Genomic DNA, 27,242 nt, shown 5'->3' with positions numbered 1-27,242 from the left:
CAGACTTGTCAGTGTATCTGTGTGCTTGTACAGGCAGGCAGATACACACTGACAGGAAGAATCAATGAACTACCAGAGTGCTCAGCAGTGCCATGGTTGTTCATTGAGAACTACAAGCTGACAGCCGCAAAGGATGTCAGTACTTGTAGTTTCTCATTCACAGAACTCTGTGAGTCAGTGACGCGGCCGTGTGGGCAGTTTTCCAGTTGGCTGCACTCTTTTCAAAAAGTGACAGCGGTACAAGGAATTTCTACCCATACTGCTGTCACACAGAGGGCTCGGATCACCAAGCCACTGCAGGAGCGGGAACATATTAAACTCTAAAAACGGGTGGAACATGTAATGTGTTCTCAAGGGGGAACATATCCTTTAAAGCTGTATTCCCGGGACCCCAAAATCTTCTCTTCTGTTTACATCCAGCGGGGTCCTCCTCCAGATTTGCACATTACATTTTTACACAGCGTACACCACTGGATATGTATGGTATGAACAGAGGACATAGAAAACAATTTATGTGCCTTTATGTTGAGTCTGTGTTGATCCGTTCAGCTTAACAAACATGCCCAGAAGATCTTTGAAAATTAATTACTTCACATTACAAACCGCTAGAGAGGTCAGGGAGGACTTGTTTACTGCTTGTTACTCATATGTAAATAGTTTAACCGCTTCTTGCCACCCTATAGCAGAAATACTGCTGTATGTATACTGTGTGTATGTATATATGTGTATATATGATTTAGCATTTTCGGGTAGGAGGGGTATATGCGCCCTACCCGCGCCACCATTCACGGTCTTGGCTGTCATTACTTGCCAGCACCCGGTGATTGACGAGCATCTTCGACGGGGTGGAGGACTGTTTGTAAACAAAACAGTTTTCCTCCCTGTCAGCTCGTGCACACTGCTTTGGGTGGCTGTGCACAGCATAGGCATGCAAAGCAGTGTGCTTACAGTGAAGCACACAGACACAGCACATAGTGAAACAGCATACAGTTAACCCTTTAATCGCCCCTCAGTACACTGTCAGTGCTTTTTTTTTTTTAGCATTGATCACTATTTGTGTCACTGGGGATGTCAGTGACACCAAGTCAGTTCCCCCCAGTGTCAGAATGCCCACCGCGGTCCCGCTATAAGTCGCTGATCGCTGCCATTACTAGTGAGAAAAAAAAAAATCCCAGTATCTATACCGCCATTTGTAAACACTAGAACTTTCACATAAACTAATTAATTTACACGTATTGGGATTTTTTTTTTATCAAAGACATGTAGGAGATTACATTTTGGCCTAAATTTATGACAAAATTAGATTTTTTTTTTTTTTTGCTGTACATGTTTAATAGCAAAAAGACCAAGGCTTACAGAAAATATATGTTTGGAGGGGAGGGTTCTAAAATTTTTTCCTAGTAAACATGCTAGTATTAACTTGCGAAAAAAATTAAAATTGCCGTGGATATAAGTGGTAATGAAAGTTGGCAGGAATCATCTGAAATTTTTTTTTACTTTTTTAAACTAATTTTGATTAAATCTCACAACACAATATGAAGTAGTACGAATCACACAGTAGGTTGGGGATACTAGAAAACGTGGTGATGTGTGGGTGTGCGAGGTGTTGTCTCAGTGCTGCCCTTTAGTGACAGAGATTTACTATCATTTGTTACACCACAGAAATACAGTGAGATCTGACCTGCATTTTAGATCTATGATTGTTTCCTCTATGATGCTTGGGGCACATTTTGCATTTTATAGGGCCAAGGGGTCACTGCTTTATGTAAGAAAGACAGGCTGGGCAATGAAATGTGGGTGAAGCATGTTTTCTGGAAATATCTATTAAATTTGGTGAGAAGGGCAGGGGTGGATTGTGGAGTTTTTGCTGAAACTGAAGCTGTCCTTTAAAGCAATTGTAAACCTATTTTTTTTTTAATAAATATCTCATAGGTACGTGCTCTGTGCAATCATTTTGCACAGAACAGCCCCGATCCTCCTCTTCTGGGGGTCCCTTGCCAGCGCTCCTGGCTCCTCCCTTGCCAGCGCTCCTGGCTCCTCCCCCAATGGGAGTGCCCCCATAGCAAGCCATTTGCTATAGGGTACTCATGCAGGCTCAATCCTGTGCCTTGCTCTGTGCCCATTATAGCTCGTCCCTGCTCACTGGCTGATTGACAGCAGCAGAAGCCAATGGCTCCCACTGCTGCATTTCTGTTTATTGAGGAGAGAGAATGGAAAGAGCAGCTACTCTCGTGCACAGCGCTGGATCCAGATTGGGCTCAGGTAAGTATAAGGAGGGGCTAGTGGGAGGAGCTGCCTGCAGATGGGTTTTTTTTTTTTGCCTTAATGCAGATAATGTATTAAGGTAAAAAAAAAATCTGCCTTTAACAACTCTTTAAGGCTGTATGCACACTAGTGTTTTTTTAGAAGCTGTTATCAGCATTTTTTTTTTCTGCTCCTAGAAGCTAAACAGGATTATCCTAAGTGTCCATGCACACTATTTTAGGCTTAGTATTGTTTTTCAAGCTTCAGCGGTTAGGAGCAGAAAAAAAATAGTTTTTGGTAGCTAAATTCCTAACAGCCTTTTTCCAGCTTTTATTTCCCTATATTTACTGTAGAAAAGCAAATGCTCCTAAACTGCTACTAAAAAAAAATGCTATTACCAGCATTTTTTCCCCAGTGCTTTTGGAGCATAAAAAAATCCTAGTGTGCACGGAGCCTAAGTGATGAAGCAGCCTCCTGTGCATGTTTACAATGAGTTTTAAAATACTAGAACCTGCAATATTGGATAGTTATATAGGTAGGCTTCAGGGCTCTGCTCTCATCATATATGAAGGGGCCTGTGCTCTGCTGCCTTTGTATTTTTGGGAGGCCAATGCTTTCCTTGGGGTAAAAACGTTTTCTTTTGAAGGAAGATTTGCTTTAATAAATTGCTTTGATACACTTTACATAGTAAAATTACATCTCACATTGGTTTTTGCTGTCTTTGCATTTTGCAGGGTTCCCAATGAGAGGATCATGTCGATCTCACGATTTGGGTGATCCATAGTATGGCTGCTTCCCGTTCGACTCGCGTCACAAGATCTACTGTGGGATTAAACGGGCTGGATGAAAACTTCTGTGGTCGCACCCTGAGAAACCGCAGCATCGCTCACCCTGACGAGGTCGTCCCCCCAGCGCTTTTGAGGTCTAGGTCTCCTAAGAAAAGGCCAGAACCTGTTCAGATCCAAAAGGGAAGCCTCAACAAGGGCAGCGAACTCAAACAGCCAAGCCCTCGGGAGTCTTGGGTAAGCCCAAGAAAGAGAGGCCTGTCTATTTCAGAAAAGGACAGTTGCGACAAAGACAGTGTGGAAAACAGCGACAAGAAATCGTCGGGAGCTTTGTCGCCTGTGTTGAAGAAAATTAAGCGTTACCTTCGCTCTGAGGAAATCAGTAGCCCGGAGGAAGAATTGTCTGGTACATTTCACAAGGAGCCCTCGGAAAGGAGGCACTCTGAATCTGACCATGAAACAGACACATCCCGTTCTAAACGAGCTAATCGATATCTTTTACTGGATGATAGTAACCAAAGGGAAATCAAAACCGAAACGGAGTCTGAGGAAATTGTAAAAAATTCCTTACCTGATGGTGACGCGTTTAACCATCAGATTGTTAACGGTATTGACAACAACGAGACTGCTGCTGTAAATTGTAATAACTGTCTTTCAGATGGGAGTGTTAAACAGAATAATGTTAGTACGGTCACCTCCCCGAACTTAACAGAGAATGGGGATTCGCTGACTCCTTGCTCTGCACCCGTTAACAGTGAGACAGACAGTCTTTCAGACCATAATGTGCCTTGCACGCACTCTGAGGAACAGGCAGACAAACAGGACCATGAATTAAATAACTGCCTACCTATCGATCATGTCAATCAGACCAATGAATCAACAACTTCCTGCGCGGAAGCCCTACTGATCGTACGGGACTCTGAGGAGGAACTTGACGTTGTAGGCGATGGCATTTCCAAGGAACAAGCTGCTCGATCCCCACACAGTGTACCTAGCCTCAGTCAGGAGGACAAGCCTGTTTGTGGTGGGGATTTCCCCATGTCTGAGGTGGCAGAGGGACCCTCGCTTGAGCTGTGTTTTTCCGACACTCAAGAACATAGGTATACCTTAAGAACTTCACCAAGGAAGCTCGTATCTGTCAAAGACAGCTCATCCAAAAACGCCTCTCCGTGTGGGGAGAATGGACAGGCCGAGGAGAGTTCCAACGAGGATAGTAGACTTTCCTCTGCGGTTAATGGAACCGTAACGACCGCTGAAGAGGCGGCTTCGAGTGACAAAAGGCAGACTTGTTCTTCTGCAAAGTGTTCGCAGGATAAGCCGGCTGCCTGCGCCTCCTCCAGCACAGAGTGTATGGCGCTTTCCGCCAAAGATAGCGGCAGCGTGCAACCTGCAGACGAGGAAGAGGACGAGCCCGATGTGTACTTCTTTGAGTCCGATCACCTGGCTTTGAAACACAACAAAGAGTATGTGTAACCATGGTAACCTTGATTTCTGCTATTCACTTCTGTGTTCATTGTCTCTTTGAGCCAAAGGTTCCTTGCATGTTTACAAATGTAAATGTCACTTAACAGAGGAGCTCTGAGATCCATCCAAATACTTAGTGGATTATGTGTCTTGTTTTCCAAAGGTCACAGCATTTTGACACATGTGCAAGCACCCATGCAGATACCAGGTATTAGTTTATCACAATGTAAACATGCAACTCTGCTCACATTGCAGAAGTTTATGGTTCATCCTTAATTTCCTTGTGAGTCCAAGAAATTCCAAAATTAACTTCCTGCGCTCGAGTGTGTTGCTTTGGGGTTTGATGGACTCCTCTTGTCTGGCTTATAGATATAGCGCAGATGTGTCTTGCTGCCCCCTCAGGACTGTCGGTATCCCTTTATGTAACAATAAAAGACAACAGCAAAGAAAGGGTGCACTGACCTAGCGCATTACCACTATACAGTTTTATTGAATAAATGAAGCAAGTAATGTACTCACAAATGCAAGATAATGAAAAGCATATGTTGCTTGCTTCAATTATTCTATAAAACTGTATAGTGGTAATGTGTTAGGTTAGGCCTCTGTTTGTTGTTGTTCCTTGCAAGTCCAGACGGTGCAATTTTGGTAACTTTATATTCCTACCCATAGTTTCAAAATTCTGAAATGAAAAATGAACAAAGCACATCCATCTATAGTGTGTACTTGCCTCTATCTATAGCACTTAGTGTGATTCATTTCTGCTGTCTCACTCCTCTGCTATCTACATGAGTCAGTCTTTGCAGATACCAGCAATCCCAGGAGATGGCTCAGCCCCCCTTCATTGCAACAGGGGACTAACTTCCTCAGCTGTCTATGTTTCCCTATGAGACCGTGTAGTGGGGGTGTGCCCATTCCCATCACTCAGGTCACAGATTACTCACCCTGCTCTATGCTGTGCTGTGTGTGATATCAGATCCCCACCCCCTGCCTTCTGGAGCTAAAGTGGTTCCAAAGGCAGAATGTTTTTTACTTTAATGTGTTCTGTGCATTAAGGTAAAAAATCGTCTAGGTGCAGCTCTCCCTGACCACCCCTTATTCTTACCTGAGCTCCATCTCAATCCAGCGATGTGCATGAGAGCAGAGGCTCTCCCAGGTCTCTCCTCTTTGGCTTACACAGCAGTGGGAGCCATTGGCTTCTGTCAGTCACAGCCAGAGAACCATTGGCTACTATCAATCACAGACAGTGAGCCAGTGAGGAGAGAGAGGGGGCGGGGCAGAGCTCAGGAGCTTGCTGTCGGGGCACTCGACGGGGGAAGGGCCAGGACCACCCATGGGGGATTCGAGAAGTGGAGCATTGGGGCTACTCTGTGCAAAACATTGCAAAAAGCAGGTAAGTACAACATATTTGTTATTGAAAAAAAAAATACAACCTTTAGAATCACTTAAAGAATTCTGTGAAAAAATAGTGCATTAGGAGGCTGTAGAGGAAAGAAAGTGCAGATATACAGGTACAACTTAGGAGGAGGATTTGTTTCATCTCTGTTTATCATGAGAGGCCAGTCACTTCTCTGGGTATGTGTAAGGTTTACAACCACTTTAAACCTGGGCCTGTAGTATTGTAAGGCAGAGTAGCAGTATAATAAACTGTAGATAGTATACATCACCTTCTTCAGTTTTGTGTGATTAGGGGCCGGCTCACACCGGATCGTGCACGTTCTCAACAGCCTATTCATTTTATTGGGCTGCCCAACATGCAGATAGTAAGGCTGACACAATGTTAAAATTGCGCCTCACCATACTACAAGATATTGCGATACCGGTGGTTTTGTGTGCCGTGAACGCACCTGCGTTTGTTATATACGTGGGGGTGCCATTAACAAGTAATGGCTCCTGTATGTGTCTAAGAGAGAGCAGCGTTTGGTTCAAGTGGTGTGAACAGACCGTTAAAGGATAAGTTCACCTTTCATCACGTTACATGTTACACCCACATTCAGGGTGTAACGCTATGATCAGACCGGCCCCCACTTTGACAGCTAGCGAGGGATCTTCTTCCCCCTTGCTAGCTGTCAAATTTAAAAAGAACGTGGCCGAGCGGGGCTCAGCCCACCCAACCACTTCATTCACTGCCTTAGCGGCTGTCAACTTGTAGCTCTCAATGAACTACCAGGATGCTGTGGAGCGCCATGGTAGTTCATTGAGTCTTCCGGTCAGTAGCTTCCTCGTACATCCTGTAAGGGCAAGCAGATATACTGACAGATCTGCAGGAGACCTGCATGGCACCAGCGATCTGCTGATTGCTGGTGCAGTGCTTTACGGGTTCTTGCAAGAAAAAATAATAAATGCACATTTCTTTACCTGCTAAAAAAATGTGCATTTATTATTTTTTGTATAAAAGTGAACTTATCCTTTGAGGTTACTATACCCTATACAATCTGATTGTGCAATCTCCTTTGGCTTTACCATCAACTGTGTAGTGTAAGGGCCTGATTGATTGGATTGCTGAGGCATACCCTCCATTTTCATTGTTTTGATAGGTGTAAAGGAGATTGTATAGTGTATGGCTGGCTTTAGACTTTTGAGATAACTGTGGTGCTCCAAGGGAGACCTCTAGCTTCTGCAGGTGGAAATGAAAGATAAGCATGAAATGCCATTTCTCTGCAATGATTTTATAGATAATTTTTTTTTACAAACTTCAGAGTAGTGGTGCACCGAAATGAAAATTCTGGTGCTGAAACCTAAAATTCAAAATGTACCTGGCTGAAAACTGAAATGAGCAGTTTTTTAAAAATGAATATATATATTTTGAAAAAAAATACACTTTGATTAAAAAAAAAAAAAAACACAATATATACCCCAATAGTTTAGTAAAATATGAAAGAGGATGTTACGGCGAGTAAATGGATACCCAACATGTCACGCTTTAAAATTGCGCACGCTCGTGGATTTGCATGAAACTGCAGTACTTAAGAATCTCCATGGGTGATGCTTTAAACATTTCTACAGGTTAGCAGTGTAAAGTTACAGAGGAGGTCTAGTGCGAGATTTATTGCTCTTGCTCCGACCTTCATGGCGATATCTCACATCTGTGGTTTGAACACCATTTACATGTGTGGTCATGGCCTACGTATGTGTTCACCACTACGTGTGAGCAAGGGGGGACGGGGGCACTTTAAACTTTTTTTTTTTTAATGTTTTTTTTTTTTTTTTGCACTGTCACTTTTATTTTTATCACAAGAAATGCATGCATCCCTTGTGATAGAAATAATTAGTGTCAGGTCCTCTTTATGGAGAGATATGGGGTCAATAGGACCCCACATCTCTCCTCTGCAATGTAAAGCATTAGATAAAAAAAAAGCACTGATCTAGCGCTTTACAAAAAAAAAAAAAATGGCTGGAACCGTAAGTGACATCGCTCTGGTCCTCCAAGGGCATAGAGATGAGTGGAGGCCATCTTTCCTTCACTAATCTCTATGCCCAGCACCAGGATCGTTCGATGGTTTCTCAGGTAAGGCTAAGAACTACCGAGCGGCGGCTGGGGGCGAGTTTTTTTGCGGCATCAGTATCGGTGCTTTTTTCACATCAGCCGATGGCCAAAAGGGGTGTTTTTGTCCGAAACATTTTGGCCACTGAAATTTCGGTGCATCCCTATTTCAGAGAGTTTGCACCCCTGCTTGAGCGGTTTTACCCATCCCCTACTACAGAATGAAAACAAATGTTTTGACTTTGAATATATTTTAACCTCTTGCCAGCCATGTAAGGGATAATCGCAGGGGCAGGAGGGGGGTGAGCCTGGCTCTGGCATGGTCAATACTTGCCATTATGGTGGAACCAGTCCAGATCAGTGATACTGGAGCCAGTGTGTGTAGACAGGATGTGGCTACAGCTCATCAGCAGGATGAAAAAAACGAATGGAAACAGGCAATTGTTCGTGTTTCAAATTAAAAGTCATCTAGTTCTGGTTTATCTAATTTAATTGCAATAAGTTGTTACTGTTTTGTGAACCTTACTATGTGTAGTTTTTCACTGTATATGTACAGAGGGACAGTAGTGATTGTTCGTTACATCAGCATTCTATGCTTCCTGGTTTTTCCTTGCTGATTTTATCTCATAGCCCAGGTAGGGTCTATTGTGTGGACCATCCAACTGGCAGGTAATAGAGTCAGTCAATGGGTTGGCAGTTCTGTAGCAGCCATCTCCTCCTGAGCCTGCTGTCCAGGACAGCACTGGCTGAAGATCATGCTCAGGAGGAGACTGCTTTAGCGGGACTGTCATTCCATCAGCCAGCCACAAACTATTTTGTATAGAACCAAATATACAAATTACCACAAAGCATTCAAACATACCACTTTGCCAAAAAAAAATGATAACTAAACCTGGCCATACAGTATACAATGTTCTTATTCCATTTCCTTTAGATTTACCTTCAACTATGTAGTGCATGGGCCTGCCTGATTGCATATCAATGGAAAGTGTTTAGGTCTGACCTCATATTATACGGTTTTGGTAAAACTAAAGGACAATTGTATAATGTATGACCAACCTTAAGGCAAAACATTTTTTAGTTTTGGATAGAGTGGAGAGGGATTAGAATACCTGTCAGGGTGTTATTGCTTTCTGTGACCCCATTAGGGAGATTCACCCACTCTGTTTGTCCTGTTTACCATTATCATCGAAAGTAAAAGAAAATCCCAAATTTCGGGTTGTCCCCAGAAAAGTACTAGATTAGCAGTCTTTCAATGGTAACACTAGCTTTGGAGACCTGGGGGTCCCCAAGGAATTCCCTTAATTTGTAGAGATTTTCTCACTTCCTGTTTTGGCTATGGGACAGGCAGTGAAGGTAAATCTCTCTATTGGGACAGCTTCCAAGAAATAAAGGGATGGGTCATAACCCTCCCTTACTTGCTTTGTCTATAGTTCTACTTTAATGGAGGGAGTCCAATAGCACAGGTTCTGGGACACAATGAGGGATGAAATGAGAAATCCTGCAGCTCCTTATCAGCAGGTCCTGGAACAGATCCAGTGAAGCATGTGAAAAGACAAGAATAGCAAGGGTGCGGAGCCAGTATCCATATAAACCATTTACTGAAAAATAGTATCACTCACATTATAGTAGCCTGTATCCAGCTTGTGATGCTAAGAGAAGTTGTAACAGCAACAAGAGGCCCTGTGTGTGGAAACACTCCTTTGTATGGTCCTCGGTAACCCCTGATCTTATGGCACCAGACCCACAATGTAAAGATGAGTACCGGCGGCACCTATGGCTACATCTTGTGCAGCTCAGTTACAGGAGAGGAGGATAGGTGGAAATGTGTTTCCAGGGAAATGCACTCTTTCTCAAGCCTATCTGAATGTGTAATATGTCGGCTGTTTGTATGCCTGGGGGACAGGCGCTCAAGGATCAGGACTTGACAAGGCAGTGCAGTGGTAATACCATGACCAGCCAACTTTATATTTAAATTTAAATGATCTCATATAATGCAAACTAAGGAAAAACAAGAGGCATAGAAGGGGGCAAAGATACTTAGGATTGATAGTGATAAAAACATTTAAGTAAAATGTTATGCAAGATATTTGTCACTTTAAAATTTAATGTATATATGTGACACCATCATCAACAAAAGCATAATAAAAACAAATATGATCCATACTAATTATGAAGGGGTGATAGAATATCAATAATCACTGATTTATTGATATTCTATCAATCTATCATAGTTTGCATTGGTCGTACAATATTAAATTGACCATGCATAGCTTTTTAAAAAGATTTTTATTATGTTTTTATTTGTCAGTCCTAAATATCTGTGCCCACTTGTATGCTGCTAATTTTTCTTTAGTTTGCATTATCTGAGTCCATTTAAATTTAAATACAGGCTAGCTGGTGCTAGCCTGTAGTCCCAGCGTAGTGCCTTGTCAAGTCCCAATCCCTACGCACCTGCCCCGGACTTACTAATAACTGACATACCTATTCAGGCAGGCTTGAGAAAGTGCGCACTGACGCCTATCCTCCTCCCCTGAGCCATAGCAGCATTTCAATCCACGTATGGGCAATCTCATCTTCTGGCTTGCAGCAGTGCAGGACAGAGAAATCTGCAGGGCATCCAACATGTGTTTAGGGGGTTGCTGATGAGACCAGTCACCTAATGCACATATCCCCTGCTGGGGTGGTCGGTCTCTTTAACTAGTTGCCGACCGCAAATAGCCGATTGATGGCTGCACTGCGTCCGGCCAGTTCTGGGTGGACGTCATATGACGTCCTCGCAGAACGCGCACTCCTGCGCCCCCAGTGATCTACGTGATCGCTGTGTCCTACGGACACAGCTGATCACGTGATGTGGTAACAGGCCAATCACAGCGGTCTTTTACCACGTGATCAGCCGTGTCTAATGACACGCTGATCAGAGGGAAATGCAAGTGCCGGTTCTGGGCTGCACTTTCCTCACGCTGTCAGAGCGTGAGGAAAGTACTGCCGAGAACCGGCAGTTGTCAGCAGGGATCGGCACCGATCATCAGGGCACTGATGATCAGTGTCCTGATGATCGGTGCTCAGCAGTGCCACCCACCAGTTCCACCCACCTGTGCCCAGAAGTGCCACCCACCTGTGCCAGTCAGTGCCCCGCAGTTGCGCCAGTCAGTGCCCCCTATCCATGCCACCTCATTAGTGCTGCCTATCAGTACTGCCTATTAGTGCAGCCTCATCAACGCACATCAGTGAAGAAGAAAAATTACCTGTTTGAAAAATAGAAAGTATCTTTGTTTCTATTATAAAATTTTGCAAACAGGTAATTTTTCTTCTTCACTGATGAGCGTTGATGAGGCTGCACTAATAGGCAGTACTGATAGGCAGCACTAATGAGGTGGCATGGGTAGGCGGCACTGATGAGGGGCACTCAGCTTTACTTTTACTTTGTTTTACTTTTTGTGCTATAAACAAAAAAGAGCAAAAACTTTGAAAAATAGAAAGTATCTTTGTTTCTGTTATAAAATTTTGCAAAGTTTTTGCTCCTTTTTTGTTTATAGCACAAAAAGTAAAACACCCAGCGGCGATTACATACCAACAAAAAAAAGCTCTATTTGTGAGAAAAAAACTGATAAAAATGTCATATGGGTATAATGTTGCATGACTGCGCAATTGTCATTCAAAGTGCAACAGCGCTGAAAGCTGAAAATTGGCCTGGTAAGGAAGGGGGTATAAGTGCCCGGTAGGCAAGTGGTTAACGGGATGCTGCCTCAAGCACAGTTATCAGGCAGCATTTCCTGATAAATGAAGGCAGGAGGGTGCCCTACAGGGCAAACTTGGGTACATGTTCAATTAAATAATTAAAAAAAAAAAATCTGCCTGGAGAACCGCTTTTACACAAAGCCCTCTTTAAATATCCACCTTGTGGGGCAGTTGATGGAGTCTTTGTTGTGAATACTGTTGGCCAGGAGAAATGCCCTCAGGCAGGAGGAGCTGTAACACCCTGGTTTGGCACAAAGCTTCCCTTGTGAAATTATATTGATCACAGGAAGAGTTCATTGATTTTTAGCAAAGCTCTGAAAACTTTGAACTTCTTTAGAGATGCACGGATCCCTCAGAGCTGACAGGTGATTCCTTTGTTATCCATAGAAGAGTTTACCTTTAATCCAGCTGCAGCTCTCACGACTTCTATAGCTCGTGTCTCTTTGTGCCGCAGTGTCTATTATAGCTGTGATTATAGCTGAGAAACCGACAGATCGTCCCCGAAATGTCATCAGTAACTATTACGCCTACATTGTCCACGCTGGTAGAAAACGAAATAAGGCTGCTTAAAGTGGAACTATTTGCAAAATAAAAATGACACACGTGATGCAGTCTGTCAGTAGCATCAACACAGCTATCCCCCCTTTTTTTTGTGATCCCCACAACATAGTTTTATCTGTTGATCTGGCCAGTAAGTCTTTTATTTTTTTAACTTCCTTTTAACCCTATCGCTACCACCTCCATTTGCCATACATCAGCAACAGAGGGGGGAATGTGTGTAAATCTGCCATACTGGCTGTCAGATGGAAGTGATGGCTTTCACCCTCCCCCTATTCCCATCCACATCATTGCGCCCCTGCCATGTTTCCCTATGTGCCAAAGAATTAAGTTTAGTGAAAAAAAAAGTATGGTAAAAATAGTCTGCATAGAGTAGCAATGGCTGCCTGTGGTCACGCTGTACGGGCCTCTGCACCCATGTGAATGAGCCCTAAATCTATCATCTACCCTTTGCACAGGATGACAATGCTGCTGTCCAACGTTGGCTTCATTGCTCCTCCATAGATACAGTGAAATAGTTGATGTAGCCACCCTCACAGGACATATGTTACTGGACAGACCATCCGGTAAAAATAAAAAAGCTTAAAAAAAGAAAATGCAGCGTCCACATTTAAGAATTGGTATCATTTTTTTTTGTTTTTGAATGTAGATATACTTTGAAGTGTATATGATGAGAAAAAATGAAATATTTTGCAGCTCACTAGAGGAATTCATCTTCAACACCTACTTATTTCTAGGAAGCAGTATAGTAACAATAATAATGTGTTTAATTCTAGGGAATAGGGCCACTGTCATTTCCTGGTCAAGGCAAAGTGACAGCCTATGTAAAGCCTAACCCCCAACCGATCTCTGCTTCAGTGTTCCCCTGCTGCTTTGTTCTGAATGGCAGCCATTGTGGGGGGAAAAATACAGTGCTTTTGGGTACAGGTAACCTCCCATGATGCAGTGCTCGGGCCTACAGGCCGATCCTGACTTCACCGCTCTCTCTGGGCTTTGATATTGGGTATTTGGTTCTGGCTGCAACAGTGGTCAGGAAAGGGAAACTTCCCCGCCATCGGAATACACAGAATAGCCCTGCAGCTCTAATCGAGTGAAAAAAATACTGACCGGTTGGTTGTACAGATGTCACTCGGTAGATCGACTTCTGCTAAACCACAGTGGTCACACATGGATCAGAAATTTGTCCAGTACCTGCTGAAACGGTCAAATTTTGACCCATGTATTGTCAGTTTAAGGGATCATTTAGGTGGTTGAGAGGGTGGCAAAATATGCAGTGGAGCCACATTATTGTTACCATTTGTTTTCAGGACTAAAATGACTTTTTTATTTTGTGCAAAAAAATTCAAACAGCTTTGGCAGGAAAAGGGTTAATGGAATTTTTGGCAAAACATATTCCTTTTACAAGCCTGGAGGTTTTTTCTTGGCTATGTAGAAAAATACTTATATGTATGTATTCGGAATAATTTATACCATTCTGTTGGACGCTAGCCTGGAGTCTACTGACCTGCATAAGAACACAACATTTCAGACAGAATGTGTTTCTACAAGTCATAAAATCTCCAAGTGTCTTTTTAATTTCCTTGTGTTTGATGGGTTGCGGGGAGCAATGATATGCTGATTTTTACAGACAATTGTATGAGGTCATGTGATCCATGCTGTGATGGTGGAGTGGATAGAGCGGCCTAGTGGAGCCAGACAGAAGGCTCTGCAGATCAACCACAAAAAACCTCTACTGGACCTCAGCAACTTGGGATTGTTTCATCAGTTGGCAGACAGTAGGAACTTTGTACAGTCCTGACTGCTTACTCATATAAAACACAAGCAAAAACCCTACCGCTTGGAGGAGTCACGCATTGAAGAGCTTAGCAGGCACTTGTAGATGCCCAGATGAGCTTTCCAAAGGACAGAGTTTGTGTTGGTGCTCCAGTTTATATTGTGCCATATATTGTATATGCAGGGGTGGACTGACCATTTGGAAACTCGGGCACTGCCCGAGGGCACGGGGTCAGTAGGGGGCCCCATGAGATACCCCTGGTACCTTTTTCATAGGCTTTTTTGAATTTTGGCAAGGACACAGGGCCCCATGATCCCCTATTGCCCGGTGGACTCACTTGAAGTCCCCTGACTTGTACTGTATATACTCTTCATTGTTTAGGTACTTTGTTTCCTATGCTCATTTCATGAGTAGCCCAGCATGCTTCCCTTCCTCCTCATACCTGGCAAACCTCCAGGGGATACCAGATGCAGATAACCTCTCACAAGGACTCACCAATCCTCTATGGTGAGCAGTGCCTACTTCACAGCCCTTCCATGTACGTGTTGTCTTTGGTATCCTACCCCTTTGTTTTTTATTTTCCTAGGCTCCAACTTTCTCTCCCATGTGGTGCCTGCTCTCCTGACGCAACAATGACTTTCTGTTGTCACTTACAATTGGTCCTGTTCACCATCACAAAAAAAACAATGAAATGAATCCTTCCTACCAAGCTCCAGCCCAACTGTTGACCCGGACAAATTTGTGGAACGAATTCTGAACACTCGTCATATTCTTAAAGCTGTTAAGTGATCCTTTTACATCTGTGTATAGGGAATTCCCTAACAATATTCTATGTGGGACCATGTGATCTGTACAGTCCCCAGTACTTAACAGTATTTAGGATTAAAGAGGAAATCCAGGTATGGATGTTTTATATAGTTATATTGGACTAGCTTGGGTCAATGTAACTATGTATATTCCATACCTGGCCAGTTCAGTGCCCTTAGAAGTTGGAAATCTCTGTAGAAGACACTACTCCAGTGATCTCCACTTGCTTCCAGATCTCATGCTGAGTAGCATGTGTGCTGCATTTTGAATGCAGGAGGTGGGTCATTTTCTGAATGAATGCCTAGTGTTCTCTGGTTGGACAAAGTGAAGAGTGCGGCATCACCACCCCGCCTCTCCAACTCGACCAACTGGAGAACTCTTTGCATTCGTTAAGATAATGACCCACCTCCTATGTTAGCAAGCCAGCTGCTCAGCATTCCAGAGCATTGGCCAGGTATGGTATATATGTAATTACATTGATTCAAGCTGGAGTAACATAACTGTATAAAAGGTACATGCCTGGAATTTCTCTTTAAGGTTGCTTGTTGTCATCATGAGACAGGTTGGCTAATTCCTTTATGTGCAACTTTCAGATTTACTGTTCCCATCGGTCAGTACATGTTCACTGCAGGTCAAATGGGAGTAAGTTCTCTACAGATTAGTCTTTGAGCCTGCTGTCTTCTAATCAGGAGTTTAGTGGTGAATTCCAGCCTTCTTTCAGGTTTGAAGAGTTGTACAGCCTCCTTTCTTGTACTGAGCTTTTCACAGTGTGCATTTCAAGCTGCAGTTCTGGGCACTCGTCCCTGAACCCATATGGCCTTTAAAGGATAAGTTCACCTTTTGGAACATGTTACATGTTCCATCGGTATTTAGGGTGGAACATGTAGCATGTTCCATCGGTATTTAGGGTGGAACATGTTGCATGTTCCATCGGTATTTTGGGTGGATCATGTTGCATGTTCCATCGGTATTTTGGGTGGATCATGTTGCATGTTCCATCTGTATTTAGGGTGGATCATGTTGCATGTTCCATCGGTATTTAGGGTGAAACATGTTGCATGTTCCATCTGTATTTAGGGTGAAACATGTTGCATGTTCCATCTGTATTTAGGGTGGAACGTGTAGCATGTTACAGCTCTGGAACCCAGTTCCCCCAATCATCTCCTCATTGTGACAGCAGTCGGGGGATCCTCAAATTCCAAAGCAGTGTGACCGTGTGGGGCTCTGCCCACACAGCCTCATCATTCATTCACAGTTTCCTGTGAATGCATGAATTACAGCTACCGTCAGCCATTGTGGATTACGGCTTGTAATTTTGAATGAACTGCGAGGTTACTGATGAGCGGTGTCGTAATTCATTCACAGGCCCTCCAACTTGTAAACAGTCATCCCATATGAAGGTACAGGCTGAAAGCTGCAGGGCTTGTCTCTAGAAATCTGATATTCCACCCCTGATCACAGGTGCAATACTTTCTAGGCTTTTGCAGGAAAAAATAATAACTGCACATTTTTTTTTCCTGCAAAAATATGTGCATTTATTTTTTTCCCAAAAGGTGAACTTATCCTTTAACATGAGCACCACTTGGTACAACCTTCAGCCCTGTCCAACCACGGCGTATTTCAGCCTGCCTTAAACTTTGACAGGCTGCAGGCAGTGGGGCATTACGTTGCACCTGTGCCTCCTTCGTGCACTAAAATGCACGGATTGCACTCACAGGGCCTAGACACCCCATGTGCAGTGGTTTAAAATTCCTGGTATTTCATGTGTTTCACATTGGCTGTGTACTTTAACTAGTTGCAGACTTTGGGTGCGCTTCACACATCCAAAAAAGGTCATCGTTGTACACGGGGCATGTGTAGCACGTCCAGTCCTTCTGACCTGCTCCCCCTTCTCAGTACACAACAATTCAGCTATGATTAGTCAAAGCCACATTGCTGTGTACACAGCGGAGTTCTGCAACTTAATGCGAAACCCCAAAAGGGGAAGTTCCGCTTTAAACCCTTGTTCCGCTTTAAGCCCTTGTCCCCCGCTTCCCGTTAAGGATTGGCACCTTTGGGGAGCGGGGGGGAATTTGACAGGTCCCTACTCCCACTTCTGCTGCGATCGCCTAAGGCGATCGGAAGCGGAAGTTGTCCTCCCCACTCCCTCCCCGTAGTCTTCTGGGACAAGTGTGAGAGGTCCCAGAAGACTACGGGACCATTCACAAACTAGAGCACTTCTTGGACATGCGCAGTGGGCACCCAGCTGTGAAGCCGCAAGCTATCACAGTCGGGTGCCGGCACTGGGGAGAGTAGACGGGTGGTGAAACCAGCTGTGGTGAGGACAACGCTGGATCGTGGGACAAGTAAGTGTCTTTATTTTAAAGGTCAGCAGCTAGAGTTTTTGTAGCTGCTGACTTTTATTTTTTTTAAATCATCTGGAACTCCGCTTTAAGATGTAAAAAAAAAAACAACGTTTTCTGATAGTGTTTAAATATAACACTTTCTCAAATGCTACAGAAAGATACAATGTAACATATTGTAATATTTGTATCATGCTGTTCATTCATCTGCAGATCAAATGGATAAATGCCCATCTGCAGATGATGTCAGTTAAATGACACTGACAAGTAAAAGGTGTTTTTTTTTTTTTTTTTACGGTAGATATAAAAAGTCTACACACTCCTGTTAAAATGTCAGGTTTCTGTGATATAGAAAAATGAGACAAATATAAATAATTTTCGAACTTTTTCCACCTTTAATGTGACCTATAAACCGTACAACATTGAAAAACAAACTGAAATCTTTTAGGGGGGGAGTAAACATAAAAAACTAAAATAATGTGTTTGCATAAGTGTGCACACCCTCTTATAACGGGATATAGCTGTGTTCAGAATTAAGCAATCACATTCAAAATCCTGTTAAATAGGAGTCAGTACATACCTGCCATCATTTAAAGTGCCTCTGATTAACCCCAAATAAAGTTCAGCTGTTCTAGTAGGTCTTTCCTGACATTTTCTTAGTCACATCCTACAGCAAAAGCCATGGTCCGCAAAGAGCTTCCAAAGCATCAGAGGGATTTCATTGTTAAAAGGTATCAGTCAGGAGAAGGGTACAAAAGATTTTCCAAGGCATTATATTTACCATGGAACACAGTGAAGACAGTTATCATCAAGGGGAGAAAATCTGGCACAACAGTGACATTACCAAGAACTGGACGTCCCTCCAAAATTGATGAAAAGACGAGACGAAAACTGGTCTGGGAGGCTGGCAAGAGGCCTATAGAAACATTCAAGGAGCTGCAGGAATATGTGGCAAGTACTGGCTGTGTGGTACATGTGACAACAATCTCACGTATTCTTCATATGTCTGGGCTATGGGGTAGAGTGGCAAGACGAAAGCCTTTTCTTACGAAGAAAAACATCCAAGCCCAGCTAAATTTTGCAAAAACACATCTGAAGTCTCCCAAAAGCATGTGGGGAAAATGTGTTATAGTCTGATGAAATCAAGGTTGACATTTTTGGCCATAATTCCAAAAGATATGTTTGGTGCAAAAACAACACTGCACATCGCCAAAAGAACAACATACCCATAGTGAAGCATGGTGGTGGCAGCATAATGCTTTGGGGCTGTTTTTCTTCAGCTGGAACTGAGGCCTTAGTCAAGGTAGAGGGAATTATGAACAGTTCCAAATACCAGTCAATATTGGCACAAAACCTTTAGGCTTCTGCTAGAAAGCTGAACATGAAGAGGAACTTCATCTTCCAGCATGACAACGACCCAAAGCATACATCCAAATCAACAAAGGAATGGCTTCACCAGAAGAAGATAAAAGTTTTGGAATGGCCCAGCCAGAGCCCAGACCTGAATCCGATGGAAAATATGTGGGGTGATCTGAAGAGGGCTGTGCACAAGAGATGCCCTCACAATCTGACAGATTTGGAGTGTTTTTGCAAGGAAGACAAGGAAGAGTGGGCAAATATTGCCAAGTCAGGATGTGCCATGCTGATAGACTCATCCCCAAAAAGACTGAGTGCTGGAATCATATCAAAAGGGACTTCAACAAAGTATTAGTATAAGGGTGTGCACACTTATGCAACCATATTATTTTAGTTTTTTATTTTTACTTCCTTCCACCTAAAAGATTTCAGTTTGTTGTTCAGCTGAGTTGTACAGTTTATAGGTTACATTAAAGGTGGAAAAAGTTCTGAAATTATTTTTCTTTGTCTCTTTTTTTTTTTTTTACATCACAGAAACCTGACATTTTAACAGGGGTGTTTAGACTTTTTATATCCACTGTAAGTAAAATGTTTCTGTGGTTGACCCCTTAATAAAGTGACATTAAAGCTTTTTTTTTATTTCTCTTAAAATAACAAACATGTCTATTCTTACCTGCCCTGTGCAGTGATTTTGCACAGAGCAGCCTCGATCCTCTTCTTTTCGGGTCCCCTCCGAAGCTTCTGGCTCCTCCCCCTTAAGCAGTGCCTCCAGGGAAAGCCGCTCGCCCTGGGAGCCCCACTGCATGCTTGTCCCTGAGCCACTGCTCTATGCGCCCATAAGACACAAGGAGCCACGGCTCTGCCCTGGCCCCCCACTTTCTCCTCATTTGCTCACTGGCTGCGATTGACAGCAGCAGGAGCCAATCAACACTATGGGTACTATGTTACTATGGTAACATTGTACTACTTTGGTCATAGTGAAATATGAAAAAAAAAATCTTGAAAAAAAAAAATTAATAAAAAAAAATATATTTTTTTTTCATACTGTCACCAGTCAGTGTCCCTGATCACCGCCATGCCAGTTATATGATGCTGTACTGCACTGGTGACAATATGTAAAAAATAAAATAGTGAAACTAATTTTTTTAGTTTTTTAATTTTCCGAAAAATTATGACAAAAAAAATACAACTTTAAAAAACTCGTCATGCCTCTTATGAAGTACATCGGACTGTCTACTTTCCAAAAAGGGGTAATTTGTGGGATATTTGTACTGTTCTGACATTCTTGGACCTCAAGAAATTAGATTGGCTGTCAGTACTTCAGGATTGATCAATATTCAGATATATACCATAGTTTGTGAACTCTATAACTTTCCTACAAACTAAAAAATACATCCTAATTTGGGTTATTTTCACCAAAGACATGTAGCAGAATACATCTCGGCCTAAATTTATGAAGAACAATTATTTATTTGCAAACTTTTATAACAGAAACAAAGAAAAACGTGTTTTTTTTCAAAACTTTTGGTCTTTTTTTATTTAGCAAAAAATAAAAACCCCAGCGGTGATTAAATACCACCAAAAGAAAGCTCTAGTTGTGTGAAGAAAATTATAAAATTTTAGTTTGGGTACAATGTTGTATGACCGCGCAATTGTCATTCAAAGTGTGAGAGCGCTGAAACCTGAAAACTGGCCTGGGCAGGAAGGTGTAAAATTGCCCGGTATTGAATTGGTTAAGCTTGTGATCTACCAGAACTCCCAGATCCTTCTCCACCATTGATTCCCCCAGTTGTACCCCCTCTAGTATGTATGATGCATGCATATTCTTAGCCCCCAAGTGCAGAACCTTACATTTATCAACATTAAACCTCATTTGCCACATAGTTGCCCAATTAAACAGAGCATTGCGGTTGACTTGTAAGTTATTCCACTGCACAGCTTGGTGTCATCTGCAAAGACTGAAATGGGATTTTTAATTCCAGACCCTATATCGTTTATAAATATATTAAAAAGTAAGAGTCCCAACACTGAACCTTGGGGTACACCACTGACAACCTAGACCATTCAGAGTATGAATCATTAACCACTACTCTTTGAATACCATTTTTAGCCAGTTTTCTATCCATTTACATACAGATTTTTCCAAGCCTGTAGACTTTATATTTATACATTAGCCTTGTGTGCCACCCCTCTGTCCAAGTATACCACATCCACCGCCACCCCTCTGTCCAAGTATACCACGTCCACCACCACCCCTCTGTCCAAGTATACCACGTCCACCGCCACCCCTCTGTCCAAGTATACCACGTCCACCGCCACCCCTCTGTCCAAGTATACCACGTCCACCGCCACCCCTCTGTCCAAGTACACCACGTCCACCGCCACCCCTCTGCCCAAGTATACCACGTCCACCGCCACCCCTCTGTCCAAGTATACCACGTCCACCGCCACCCCTCTGTCCAAGTATACCACGTCCACCGCCACCTCTCTGCCCAAGTATACCACGTCCACCACCACCCCTCTGTCCAAGTATACCACGTCCACCGCCACCTCTCTGTCCAAGTATACCACGTCCACCACCACCCCTCTGTCCAAGTATACCACGTCCACCACCACCTCTCTGTCCAAGTATACCACGTCCACCACCACCCCTCTGTCCAAGTATACCACGTCCACCACCACCCCTCTGTCCAAGTATACCACGTCCACCGCCACCTCTCTGTCCAAGTATACCACGTCCACCACCACCCCTCTGTCCAAGGTTTTGCTCACCTCCTCATAAAAAGAAATAAAATTTGTTTGACAACTTCTGTCTCTCATGAATCCATGCTGTCTGTTGCTTAAAATATTGTTTTCCAGCAAGAACTCATCTATGTGGTCTTTTATTAAACTCTCCAGTATCTTCCCAACTATAGAAGTTAAACTAAAAGGTCTATAATTACTTGGGAAAGATTTGACCCCTTTTTAAATATTGGCACCACATTGGCCTTACACCAATCCAGTGGTACTATGCCAGTCATTAAAGAGTCCCTACAAATTAGAAACAATGGCTTTGAAATGACAGAGCTCAATTCTTCAGGCCCCGTGGGTGTATGCCATCCGGTCCAGGTGCTTTATTCACATTTATTCTGTCTAAATATTTTTCGATCATATCAATTGTGAGCCAATGTGGATCATCTGGAACTGTGTCAATACCATGCCCATTATGGACAAGAGCTCCTTTGTATACACAGAGCTGAAGAAGGTATTTAATACATTTGCCTTCTTTGTCCCCAGTCACCCACTCTAGATTATTTTGTAAAGGGCCTACATGCTCGGACCGAACCTTTTCACTATTAATATATTTGAAGAATTTTTGGGGGATGGTCCTGCTATCTTTTGCAATCTGTCGTTCGTTTTCACTTTTTGTGGCCTTTATTTCCTTTTTGCATATTCTGTTATACTCTTTGTAATGTTTATACGATGATAGCGTTCCTTCATTTTTATATTTAATAAAAGCTCTTTTCTTATTATCTATAGCTTTTTTAACTTTGGCCGTAAGCCACATCAGTTCCTAAATATATTGCACCTTTGAGGGTAGATCATTGAGGCCTTATAACTATCAGAAGGATAAAAGCGTGATCACAAGGCCTCATTCACACTGACATCTGCAGACATAAAATACGCATAACGTAAAATTCCCAGCATTTTCCTGCTCCTGAGGTAATGTAGGTGGGACGTACAACTGGAATGAATGGTGATAAACCTCTGTACTTGTGTAAACGCTGATGCTTCGTGTGATGTATTTTCCACCTTGAGTGTGGGAAAACGCCAGGAGTTTTACGCTTTGCATAAACTACACCTGAGAATATAGCCAAAAACATTACTGTCCTGATTTCACACTCTACTTCCTGAATGTTAGACTGTGTACTCAGAAGTGAACTATCTTGGTGATTTATGTAGATAGCTGGCATACTGTGAGCCAGAAAGGGTTGGAAATTAAATATGTACACTCACCGGCCACTTTATTAGGTACACCTGTTCAATTGCTTGGTAACACAAATTGACAACACAACAGCCTTATACCATGTGACAAGCTGTGACCAATCACAGCTCACAAGTATTTCTCAATGGCTGCAGGAATGCAGCCAGAGAGGAGAAATAATTTTTTTACAGCTTTTATGGGTGTAAAAGCAATCCGTGTAAAAAAAGAAAAAAAAATCTTCACCCCCTACAAGTAGTACAGTGTCACTATGGTGACACTGTACTGCTAGAGTGACAGTATGTTAAAAAGACAAAAAAAAACTATAAATAAAATATAAAACAATAAATGAAAATGTAAAAAACATTTTGAAAAATTGTTATTTTTGGTTATAAACTTATAATAAATTTGGGTTATTCTTTCTTTTTTTTTTTTTTTTTACTAAAATGATAGATTAATACATTTTGGCCAAGATTTATGAAGAAAGATTATTTATTTGCAAAATTTTATAAGAAAAACACTTAAAAAATTTTTTTGGGACTTTTTCATTTATATATAAAAACAGTAAAAACCTCAGTGGTGAATAAATACCACCAAAATAAAGTTTTATCTGTCTCAAAACATTTTTTAAAAATTCATATGGGTACAGTGTTGCATGACCGCGCAATTGTCATTCAAAGTGTGATAGCACTGAAAGCTGAAAATTGGCCTGGGCAGGAAGGGGGTAAAAGTGTCCAGACTGGAAGTGGTTAAGTTCACACCGAGCATCAGAATGGGAAAGGGGATATAAATGACTTTTAACGTAGCTTGGCTGTTGGTGCCAGTCCGACTGGGCTGAGTATTTTTTGAAAATATGAAGATCTACTGGGATTTTCACACACAAGCACCTCTAGGGTTTACAAAGAATGGTCCTAAAAACAGAAAATATCCAGTGAGCGGCAGTTTTGATGTCAGAGGTCAGAGGAGAATGGGCAGACTGGTTGCTGCGACATTCAGATAGTAGGGTCAGAATTTGGTGTAAACAACATGAAAGCATGGATCCATCCTGCCTTGTAACAACGGTTCAGGCTGGTGGTGGTGTAATGGTGTGGGGGAGATTTCTTGGCACTAGCAAGGTGGACCTAATAAAGTGGCCGGTGAGTGTACCAAGAATCATACAAGTCAAAAGGGAAGGTCTTTAGGGCCTGAAATATAACTGTACAAATCATATCTCACCCAAAGCACTCACAGTACAAAGCCTGTGAAAGGTAAAGTATCAGCTGTATTCCAGGTATATTTTATATAGTTCCAATAGTCCAGCTTGGACCAATGTATGTATGTACCATGCTTGGTGGATGCCCCTGGAAGCTTTAAATCACTGAAGTAGACACCCCTACTCCACTGAATCCACTTGCTTCCAGGGCCTGTGCTGAGCGGCTGGCCTGATGCATTGTGAACACGAGGTTGGCACAGGCACCAGTCAAAGAATGCTTTGCAGTTTCTCAATGAATGCAAAAGTGTTTTTAGACCAGACAAGGTGAAAAGCATGATGTCACTGCCCTGCCTCTCCACCTTCACCAAAGAATGCTTTACACTCATTCAGAACATGCAAAGCCTTTTCTGATTGGTGCCCATGACAAGCGGGTGACCTTCTTTGTTCACAATACTTCAGGCCAGCCACTCAGTACAGGACCTGGAAGTAAATGGAGATCACTAGAGTATTGGGGCCTAATACAGTGATTTCCAGGGATTGGACAGGTATGGTATATACATAGTTACATAGGTCCAAGCTGGGTCAATGTAAATATAATATAGCCATGCCTGGAATTATTCTTTGAAGCAGTAGTGATTTTTCAAAAGCAGGATGTACAGTAGGCCAGCCTTTCTCAACCAGGGTGCCCAGGAAACCTGGGGTGCCTTGAGATTTCTTCAGAGGTGCCTTGGCAAAATGTCTAAAAAAATTGCCCAAAAAGTGTAAACAAGCCAACAGGTGGAACAAGCCTGCCTTTTAGTTACACAAAGCCACGGGTTTTCATTGTGCACCATTATGATCTTCTAGCCGCCGGCATCTTGACAGCCAATGACATCATCAGTTGATAAGGAGAATGTCAGCTGCCTGAACAGCATCCTAGTTTGCCCCTCCCCTGCCCCTCTCCATCAGTGCTGGGGTCACATTAGATCAGTGATGGAGAAAAACTGAGGAAGAAGAGAAACACTGGAACACTAGTCAGTACCAGTACCAAAAATAAATTACCTCTAATGTTGGGTGTCCTACATGTGTGGATGTTGCTGCATTCTATAAAACTATTGGAATAGTTTTTTCACATTTTAGAATGTGGTGCCTCGGGACTGTCCAAAATTGTAAAGGGTGCCTCAGAACTGTCCATAACTGTAAGGGTGCCTTGACTGAAAAAAGGTTGAGAAACACTGCAGTAGGCTATCCCCAAAAATTGTATTAAATGAAACCTTTCAGTTACTGTCACACAATGTATTTTGACATTTCAGATTTTGTAATCTTTTAGATGTAAACCTTGCTGTATGACTGGGCCATATCCTGTACTGTGTATCTGAGAACCTTTATTTCACTCGGTGTAATGGATTTCTGTATGGTCTGTGTCCTCCTAGAGTCTTGAGCTGTGGGTGCAAATTGTCATTATGTCTTTTTTTCCTTCCAGTTATCAGAGGCTTTTACAGACGATCTCGGTGCTGGAGGCTCAGCGATCACAAGCCGTGTTAGACATTGAGAAGTTAACCCAACACCAGACGGACGCGCTGGTCGATCCTATTGGATTTGTGGAGAAGCTTCAAACGAAGGTATGGTGTTGTCTGAAGAGCAGTATTATTAACCGTTTGGGTGTGGTTGGGACTCCCTCTTTTTATGGCACCAGCTGGGTTCTTGGGTCCCCAGATTACTGACTAAAGGGAGTGAGGTGGACTGGTGCACTATAGTGATTTCTGGATGGGAAACTGAAGTACCAAGCAGATGGGATATGCTTCCTGTATGAATTTGAAGGTTTCATTGTCAATGTTGACAGCTTTCATTTAAACATTTAAACAAATAAAGATACTAAATATTTTAATCTGAACTCCGAGGAATAAATAAATGTTCATGCTCATTCTACTTAGGAGATGATGAATAAGGTGATATATCTACCTTAGGCCTTGTTCACACTTGACTCAAAATGCTAACTCTTAACAAATGCACATATATCAGTAATGCTTGTTAATAGGTGCATTTGACCTGCATTTGACTTGCATTTAACGAGCATATAAACACTCCCCAAACGCCCATAGTGCATTTTTGGAGCATTAAACGCACGCTAAAAGCACACCACAAATGCCTATTATTAATGTAATGTTATTAACGTGCCACAAACACATGCCAGCATGTTTGCGTTGCATTACCATAGACTTGAACGGAAAGAGTTGAAATGCTTCAACTCCTTCAAACTCGACATGAAGCTTCAATTTTGAAATGATACTATTATTATTATTTTATTTCAGGTACTTATATAGCACCGTCAATTTACACAGCACTTTACATATATATTGTACATTCATATCCGTCCCTAACCCTCAAGGGGCGTACAATCTAAGGTCCCTAACTCACATTCATACACATGCTAGGGCCAATTTAGACAGGATTCAATTAACCTACCAGCATGTCTTTGAAGTGTGGAAGGAAACCGGAGTATCCGGAGGAAACCCACGCAGGCACAGGGAGAACATGCAAACTCCAGGCAGTTGGTGCCGTGGCTGGGATTCGATCCAACGACCCTAGTGCTGCCAGGAGGAAGTGCTAACCATTTAGCCACTGTGCTGCCCCACTCTTTGTGTTTTGATAATGTGAACAGCACTGTGTGCTGTTCATATTATCAATTGCATAGGAGTTTGAGGAGCATTAAAACTTCCCCTAAAACTCCTGCCAATCAATGCCAGTGTGAACAGAGCCTTATTCTTTGATCACCTGTCAGGCTGTACTGTACTCCGCTGTCCTAATTCCTGGGTTGTGGATGTACCCTCTATAACCTCAGCAGCACTGCTGTACGGGATAATATCAAGGAGCAGTGACCAGTCAGGCAGTGAAGGAATGACTTCGGGGAACTGTTCGTACAGCATGGAGGAAGCCTGCGGGAATGAGGAATAAGGTAATTGTAAAGTTTCCCCCCCTTCACAGAACAGAGGTCAGCTTCAAGGGTTGCTTTAATATACAACTTCACTTTTAAAGACACTTATTGAAATACCTTTAGCTCTGCTCTTCACCTCTTTACTGTATGGCCCTGCTTGGCACTGCGCAGCCTTTGCAGAAAAAAGCCCGTCCATGTCTAGTTTCTACTGCTTATATGTACCACTCTCCCCATTCATTCCTCTTGGCAGAGCCACACTTGTGGCAGACCCAGCCATTGAGAGGGGTATGACCACAACCATAATTCCAAAGTTTTCTCAAGAAAAACTTGAAGTCCTCCAGTTTAAGGAAAAGGCTGAATATTTTATAAAATAATCTTCGAAGTTAAACTGGAAAAGCCAAGTGTGCATGCTTGTTATACTCACTGTGGAACCTAAGGGGTTAATCTTCTGCATTGTGTAAAAAGGCTGTTTGATCCTGTCTTCTCTGATCCTCCCTTTCTTCCTCATCTCCCAATCCATCTGCTGATAGTACAGAGCTCTAAGAGTCACTCTGCACATGCTCAGTTCAGTATGTATTGTTAGAGAGGTTTTTTTTTTTTCTTGGGGGAAGGTGCATGTGATC

General features: G+C 42.6%; 1 protein-coding gene across 2 annotated transcripts in view; it reads left to right on the top strand.

Annotated features, from left to right (window-relative positions):
* Window positions 1–27,242, top strand: part of ZZZ3 (zinc finger ZZ-type containing 3) — a 77,529-nt gene that overhangs the window by 20,217 nt on the left and 30,070 nt on the right. For both annotated transcript variants that reach the window (XM_089692187.1, XM_089692188.1), the window contains exons 2-3: window positions 2,979–4,492; window positions 25,168–25,306. In XM_089692187.1, coding sequence (XP_089548313.1) covers window positions 3,030–4,492; window positions 25,168–25,306 — 1,602 coding nt within the window. In that variant the 5' untranslated portion in view covers window positions 2,979–3,029. The remainder of the gene's footprint in view (window positions 1–2,978; window positions 4,493–25,167; window positions 25,307–27,242) is intronic.

This window comes from Staurois parvus, unplaced genomic scaffold (assembly GCF_062004578.1).
Source record: "Staurois parvus isolate SC_StPar_1 unplaced genomic scaffold, SC_StPar_1.0 ptg000578l, whole genome shotgun sequence".
NCBI classification, from domain to species: Eukaryota; Metazoa; Chordata; class Amphibia; order Anura; family Ranidae; genus Staurois; species Staurois parvus.
Note: the sequence above shows the minus strand (reverse complement) of the source record. Positions and strands in the feature narration are given on the sequence as shown.